Genomic DNA, 8,400 nt, shown 5'->3' with positions numbered 1-8,400 from the left:
ATGGAAGGAGCATGAACAGAGAGAGAATTAGTTGGAGAAGAAGAGAATGAGAGAAATATCTTTTGTGTATTCTTCAATGTAATAGTACAAGGTATTTATACATGTACACTTAATTAACAACTCTCTAACAGACTAGTGATCGCTACAATATTCCTAATAACTGAATACAATATCTGTACACTAACTAACTAACTACTTTCCTCACTCTTTATTATGTTACTCCTTCTGTTTCTACACTACTCATGTTTAAAACAGAAGAAAAAGAGGAAGAAATGATAATTAAACTCATATTGATAATTAATAATTAAATCTTTGTTCAGAAAGCTTAAAATAGCAAAAACTACTAAGAGGGTAAAGAAAAACGTATATTGTGGCTGCTGATGTCAAAACTTTACCTAAAAAAGTGAAACTCTTTTATTTATATAGAGCTAAAATTTTCAGACAAAAATACCCTTTCGGAGGTTCTGCGGTCGCACAATTCCATGTGCGGTCCGCACTTTGCTTCAACCTGGCAGGATTGGAATCTTGTGGCTTCATAATTTTTAACAGCGGCCGCATGCCACATCCGGATCTGTAATGAGGTTTGAGAGGTTTCAATTACAGTACCGGGTGTTTCCTGCTCAGAATTGTCATTCGCCATTGTTGACGACTTAAAGCTCAGATTTGAGATGCGAAGAAGAGAATTGAGTAAGGAAGAGAATTGAGGAGATGATTACAGATCCGGATCGATTTGCCATGTTAGATTTCAGAGAATACTTGAGATGAAGAACCCTAGTAATGGAAGAAGCATGAACAGAGAGAGAATGAGTTGGAGAAGAAAAGAATGAGAGAAATATCTTCTGTGTATTCTTTAATGTAATAGTACAAGGTATTTATATATGTACACTTAATTAACAACTCTCTAACAGACTAGTGGTCCCTACAATATTCCTAATAACTGAATACAATATCGGTACACTAACTAACTAACTAACTAACTAACTGCTTCCCTCACTCTTTATTATGTTACTCCTTCTGTTTCTCACTACTCATGTTTAAAAGAGAAGAAAAGAAGTATAAATGATAATCAAACTCATATTGATAATTAAAATAATTAAATCTATGTTCAAAAAACTTAAAATGACAAAAACTACTAAAGAGGGTAAAGAAAAACGTTTACTATGGCTGCTGATGTCAAAACTTTACCTACAAAAGTGAAACTCTTCTATTTATACAGAGCTAAAATTTTCAGGCAAAAATACCCTTTCGTAGGTTATGCGGCAACACAATTCCATGTGTGGTCCGCATTTTACTTCAGCCTGACAGGATTAGAATCTTACAGCTTCATAATGCTGAACAGCGGTCGCATCTCTCTCTTTCTGCAGCCTACACATTTCTAAGTGCGGCCGCACATAGCTCTTTTTCGGACCGCACAAATGTAACTACGACCACATAGCTGATCTTCTACGGCTGCACAATAATTGTGCGGTCCGCACTTCCGTTGAACTTGATATGCTTGTTCTTTGAACTTTTGCTCTTGCCTAGCTTCTACGGCCATACATTTCAAGTGCGGACCACACTTCTCATAGATCTTTGATAAGTTCTTCTGCAAAATCTGAGGCCGCAGATGATATTCTGCGGTCCGTACTTTAAGTTCTTGTGTCTGTTTTTGCCCTTGAGTTCAGATCATTCCTTCTTGAGTTAGATTTTATATTGGAGGCTCGTTTTCCAGTATTCCTGCAATTAAGCATATTTTATCAGTTTTCGGGAATATAATTAAATATTTTTCACTAAAACAAAAGCTAAATGACGCTAATAAGTAGTTAAGATCCCCACTTATCACAACTCTAAACTTAAATTATGATACAATATTATTTTATAATTGTATTAGTATCGTCTCAGGTATTGTTTTAGGTAGGGGTGTCAATGGTTCGGTTCGACCGGTTATTTTATAAAATTTATACCATATCAATTTTTCGGTTATTCTATTATGTATAACCAAAATTAGACTTTTCAAAACCATCCCAATCATATCGGTTTTACTTTGTTACCGGTACGGGTCGGTTAATATTTGATATTTTTTTGAATGTCATATAAAATTCACCAGTAGAATGCAATAACATACGTTCTTTTATAGGACTTAACAAAACTCTTTAGAGATTTTTACTGTTTAAAGGGTGATGAATTAAAAAAAATATGAAAGATGGCTAGAGCATAGATCCTTCAACTATTCGACAACAACGTATAAGAAACCAAGTAAAAGCAAAAAAAAATATAAATTACACGAGCGAGATGATATTAACCAAGTTGTGTATTAAATATTCAAAAAGATAAATCTAAATTATATGAAAGGAAACATATTCAATATATTGTAGTTTGCTACTCATAATCGCTAGAATATTTTACATCTTGCTAATAAAGATACTTGAAATAATTTAGTTTAAGTATAAGTAGCATAATAGGTTTTAGGAATAAGTATTTTGAGTTTAATTTCTTGTAGGCTTGTAACAATTTTCATAATTTCAAGGCCCAATTAAAAATTTAATGTTTTATTAGTTTTAAACTTACTGTATAAATATATTTTCTACATGTAAAATTTATTCGGTACGGTTCGATATTTTTTCGGTTTATTTTTATAAAATAAAAAACCTATCCTAATTATCGGTACGGTTATATATTTATATAAAAACCTACGGGTTTTTAAAAGAAACCTAAAAATCGGTTCGGTGCGGTACGGTTCGGTCGATTTAGTCGGTTTTCAAATTCCATTGACACCCCTAGTTTTAGGTATTGATGTGTCAGATACAAATCAAATACTATTTTGATATAATTGTGATATAATTATAAAACAAATATGGTACAATTATGATATTATTACTACTACTATTACTACTACTACTACTACTACTACTACTACTACTACTACTACTACTACTACTACTACTACTACTACTACTACTACTACTACTACTACTACTACTACTACTACTACTACTACTACTACTACTACCGACTACTACCGACTTACAAATTCATACAATTATCATATAATCGTAATACAATTCGAAAACTACTACTACTGCTACTTCTTCTCATACAATTATCATACAATCGTAATACAATTCGAAAACTTCAACACTGAAGTTAACCAATCTCCCTCAAAATTGATATATAAGTTCTTAAGTATATTCTCAATTATTTATAAGAAGACCCAATCTAAACAAATCAAAAATTCATTAAACCCGATTTTGATACAATTGTGATACAACTATATACAATCATGATACAATTCCGAAAGTTCTTTTTTGTTCGAGTTTCAATCTAAAATTTAACCTAAAAATAACTCTAAACTTAATCAATCTCCTTCAAAATTGAGGTATAAACTCCAAGGTATATTCTCAATCGTTTGCAATAACAACCAATTCAAACAAACCACAAATACGTAAAATTCAATTATCAAATTCAAAACTTTTTAATGGTCGTTAATGGAAATACTTTGTTGCTACAATTTTATAGATAATAATGTTCATGAAATTATGTGAAGAGGGATAGATTTGGGTTGATTTGTATCAATGATTAAGAAATATTTTGAAATCTTTTTTTAAAATGGGATGAAAACTGATTTAGGGGCTTCGTATGACTGATATATATGAGAGTTGGGGGGGGGGAGGGAGGGAGGGGAGGGTAAGGGGTTATTTTAGTTACATCTTAATTTTAAGGAGTACTCTCTTAATTAAGGTTGTGTATAAGTAGTAAATATAGATAAAAAAATATAATCTTTAAGGAACCTATAGAAAAGTGATAAGTAAATTTCTATATTATAGTTTAACTAGGTAAATTTCCCTAAATAAATGCGAAATATAACACATCTCCCCTCAATTACACCTGTTTTCGAGTAATTATTTGGCCAGAAAAATAGTATTAAAATTGTGTAATTATACTCAGCTACACTCAAATCAACCGACAATATGGGTTTCCAAATAGGCTCTATATAGAAAATAAAGAATCTTTGTGAAGTATTTAAATTTGAAGAAAAGTATGTTTCAGAGGTTAAAAAGAGTTAAAACTCTGTAGGTTTTTGATAAATTTTCATAAATATAAAATACCTTGTCCATTTCATTTTATGTGCTTTAGTTTAATAGGGCGAGGAGTTCAAGAATAAAATGAAACTTTTCAAGTTTTGTGATTTTAAATCAAGTATAATATACCAAAATATCTCTTACATCTTGTGGTGTTAAATATATCTTATATTTGTATAAGAGATTATTATAATGGGTGAAACAAGACTATTAGAATTAAAATATTATTTAATATAAAAATAAGCAAATCTTTTGATTTACAGACTAAAAAGTAAAATGACAAACATGCATTAAAATGGAGGGAGATAAGGAAATAAGAAAGGGATGAATCTAAACTATTGTAAAGGAAATTTCTTTACTTTGTTATGTCATGGGAGTACTTTTTGGCGAATAGTAGAATTTAACTTCTTATTTTTATTCTTATGATTTTTCTTATAGCCACAACATTTTTATGATGTATTTAACAATCAATATTAGTTTCAGAACTCTTTTAGTTTTTTTGAACTTTACGATCAATCAAAGTATTCGATATAAATTAAAACTTGAGCTTAAAAAATAAGAAAATAAGTATCGATTGAATCTAAAAATTAATATTGCAAAACCTATTTCTCTATAGAAATCTTTTACTTATTTTGAAAAACATCTTCAAAATATTACTTAGTTATACATTAAAATAAATTTTAATTTTTTTAAAGATGACTTTTAAAGTTTGAAAATGTTGTTTTCATCACTTTTTAAAGTAAATAATATTTTCTCCTCACAAAATTGAGGCAAGATATTTTCAACTGAATGCATGTTCAAAGACTATTTTAATTTTTAAATACCTTTTTTAAAAATATCTTTTATTTTTTTATATCCAAACCCTATTTTATTTATTTGGGTGAAGGGAGAAGTTTTGGTGGAGAGAGCTTATGCACAATTTGATGCATGGTTATTAGGAAACAAAAAATAAGGGAGCGAGAAGATAAAACAATCGTATTCCCGTCCATTCATTACACACAATTAAAATGGATAGAGACATAAAGCAGCAGGTTTCCGGTACGAAGGACGAGGGAAGCAACTGCTGAGTGCTTGACACGTGTCCACATTGTAGCCGACAGATCGGCATGTTATTTCATTAGAACCGTTCGATAAATCGGAATGTAATGTTGTGAGAGAGAGGATAGAGAGAACAGCGAGAGAGAACACTAGTAAAAGCGCATCACTTTACAACTACCGATCGATCAAGTCTGAGTTACTATAGTTTAGTTTTAGAGAGAGAGAGAGACTAGGAATGGAATGGGAGGGCCTGTATGTAAAGGCTTAAATTAGTGTGTGTGTGTGTTTTTGCAGAACAGAAAGAGAAGAGAGGAGAGAGAGACGTTTGCTGCTTTTTTGGCCATGGCGGCGTTGCAGAGTTGTAAGTCTACTGCCTCTTAAATGCTCCACAAAATAGAAGCCTAAAAGCAAATCAAAGGACTTGGACTTCCCTCTCTTCGATTAATCTCTATCTCCAAAAGTCTTCCTTACCTTTGTCTGTCCCAAGAAAATTTAACAAAAGCTGCAACTTTTATCTAGCTACCAAATGCTCTCTTCCTCTCCCACTTCGCTGTCACGCGCTTATATAGTACAGACAAGAACTGTATTTTCCTTTTTTATTTTGTTTTAAGAGAGACTAAGAAAAATAACTTTGTTTTATTCTTTTCTTTTATTATACTCACAAATCAAGAAAAAGTGAAGGGGAGGTACCCATATCATTCTTGGGTCATAATCAAAGCCAGTGTTCGTGATCTGCTATGGATTGTCAGTCACAATTGAATTTTGGAAAAGTCTTAAAGGAGGCAACAAAATGGCTGGGTTCTTTTCACTAGGTGGAGGAGCTGCTAGTAGCAGCCAAGCCCAAGACCAGCAGCACCAACAAAGCACCAATAATCCTCCCACCGAAATTAGTCCAGAAAGTTGGTTCTTGTACAGAAATGATCAAGAGTTACCTACATACAGAGGCTTTGAGCTATGGCAAACTAGTAATTCCCAGCCTCAGATTCGGCATCCAATTAATCCGCTTCAAGATCTTTATCCTACCGCGGCTGTTGGATTAGGCGTCGGGCCGAGCCGCAGTGGCTTTACTGTGACTGCGACTCGGCCCGATCATGACCCTTCTTCAGGAGGATCGGGTGGATTGGTCATGATGAGAAGTGGGGGAGGTGGAATTAGCTGCCAAGATTGTGGTAACCAAGCGAAGAAAGATTGTGAACACATGAGATGTAGGACTTGTTGCAAGAGCCGAGGCTTTCAATGCCAAACCCATGTGAAAAGCACTTGGGTTCCAGCGGCTAAAAGGAGAGAAAGGCAACAACTTACTACTTTACAGCAGCAGCAAGAAGAACAACAGCAGCAGCAAACGCAGCAGCTGCACATAGATAATAACCCCAAAAGGCAAAGAGAGGATCCAAGTTCTTCCTCTCTTGTTTGCACTCGTATATTACCTTCTAGTACTTCTGGTAAAGTTTTTGTCTTTCCCTTCTTACTGTATACGCAGAAATATACAGTATATATAGTCTCGATAAATCATACTCCTATTGCCTAAAGAATCTTTTACCAAGTAATTCACGAGAACAATATGAAAATTAAAAGAAACGAGTTTCCATTGTGGTAAAATAGTCAAGTCCACAGCTTTTACTTTTTCTCTCTTTCTTTCTTTCTTTCTTTCTTCTCATCACTGTTTTTCGGTAATCCTGACAAGGAAAGGCGCTATTCTCTCGCTCTCTTCTCTTTCTTCAATGTGTTTTTGATATCTGTGTAAGCACTACACATGCCTGTCTTTTTTCCTCTATCTGCGCAAATTCTTCTCTATTTATTCTTCAACTTACTTCTTACTCGTTGAGCCATGCTTAACTTTGTGTGTTTTGTGTTATTAGGGTTAGAAGTGGGGAATTTTCCAGCCAAAGTAAGTTCAACTGCCGTATTTCACTGCGTTCGGATGAGTTCCGCTGATGATGCTGAGGATCAATTCGCTTATCAAACAGCTGTGAACATTGGCGGACACGTATTTAAAGGGATTTTATACGATCAAGGTCCTGAGAATCAGTACATGGCTGCTGGTGAAAGCTCGTCCGCCGGTGGAAGTGCTAGTCACCACCATAATCTTATTGGTGCTGCAGGCACCGCCACCTCAGCAGCCACGACTTCTGCTAGTGGTGGCGGTGCAGCTGCAGCACCCGAAGCCTCACCTTATCTCGACCCTTCTTTATATCCAGCTCCCATCAACACTTTCATGGCTGGTACGCAATTCTTTCCACCTCCAAGATCTTGATGACATGCGCTTCAATATTTTCCCACACACCGAAAATTTGACATTTTGACTTTTACTCTGTAATGGGATACTGTTATGTTAGTATTAGCCGTTAAGGTTTGAAAATTTCTAGGAAAAAAAAGGAGCACATGAAAGAAAAGGAGGGAATTGAGGGGATGATGTTTAGTTTTGAGTTCTAATTTCAATGCATAGTTGAATTGATTCCATTAGTTGTCTTAGAAATGTCCAATAAAGGCGCTCTTTTTAAGCTGAAATATTGGCTTCTTGTTTTATTTTCTTTTCAAATTGCAAGTTATTCTTTTCCCCCTATTTTCTCGTTTGAATTGACTAAAAGTCTATTTTTGGTGGAGATACATGAATTTAGGAGGAAGTAGTCTATAGCAATTTCAAATGACTTGTTATAAGCGTCTCAAAACGGGGTTCGATTTCCGAGAACAAACAGTGTTTGAGTTTTAGTAGGCATTTGGTCACAAAAATCGTAATTTTTGTAAGTAGTGTTTAGAGTTAAGTTGAAAAATGGTGTTTGAAATTATGTTTAGTGCATTTCACTTCGAAAAATGTTGCAATTTGGGTAAGGAGAACTGAATTTTTACTTGGAAAATTGATTTTCAAGTGGTACAAGCTATTTTGTCAACCTTGAAACTGATCTTCAAATTTTTCCCCCAAAATTCAGTCCAATTTGATAACCAAACAATGATTTGAAAATATTTTTTGGAGAAAAAGAAGAAAAATTAATGTCTTAACGGCTACTTATTTTCCAATTGTGAAATACTTATCTGAACAGGTGAAAATAATTTAATGCATTTGAAAGCTCAAATTCCTAGCTGAATTTCGAATTTAGCTCCTTTATCTTCTCCGTAAACGTGTAGTGAGAATGTAGTGACACTCAAGGAGGTAATTTATTCCTTTGGTCAATCGACATTGTCAAACATCAGTGTGGTCTTACTCGTTACATTATTTATCATGTTGTGTACATAGTAGTTTATTAATCTACACCACCCATAGAAGTTACTTTTACGTGATCAGTGAAATTTTTTTTACTGCCGGTGT

General features: G+C 33.8%; 1 protein-coding gene across 1 annotated transcript; it reads left to right on the top strand.

Moving 5' to 3' along the window:
• The first annotated feature begins 5,297 nt into the window (after positions 1–5,297).
• Positions 5,298–7,604, top strand: LOC107763062 (protein EXPRESSION OF TERPENOIDS 1-like). Its single transcript, XM_016581484.2, has 2 exons — positions 5,298–6,538; positions 6,956–7,604. The coding sequence occupies exons 1-2, from the start codon at positions 5,887–5,889 to the stop codon at positions 7,348–7,350; spliced, it is 1,047 nt and encodes a 348-aa protein (XP_016436970.2). The 5' UTR covers positions 5,298–5,886; the 3' UTR covers positions 7,351–7,604.
• The last annotated feature ends 796 nt before the right edge of the window (positions 7,605–8,400 follow it).

The sequence above is a fragment of the Nicotiana tabacum genome, chromosome 3 (genome assembly GCF_000715075.1).
Source record: "Nicotiana tabacum cultivar K326 chromosome 3, ASM71507v2, whole genome shotgun sequence".
In the NCBI taxonomy this organism is placed as follows: Eukaryota; Viridiplantae; Streptophyta; class Magnoliopsida; order Solanales; family Solanaceae; genus Nicotiana; species Nicotiana tabacum.
The sequence above is the reverse complement of the archived record's forward strand: the minus strand, read 5'-3'. Positions and strand labels throughout refer to the sequence as shown.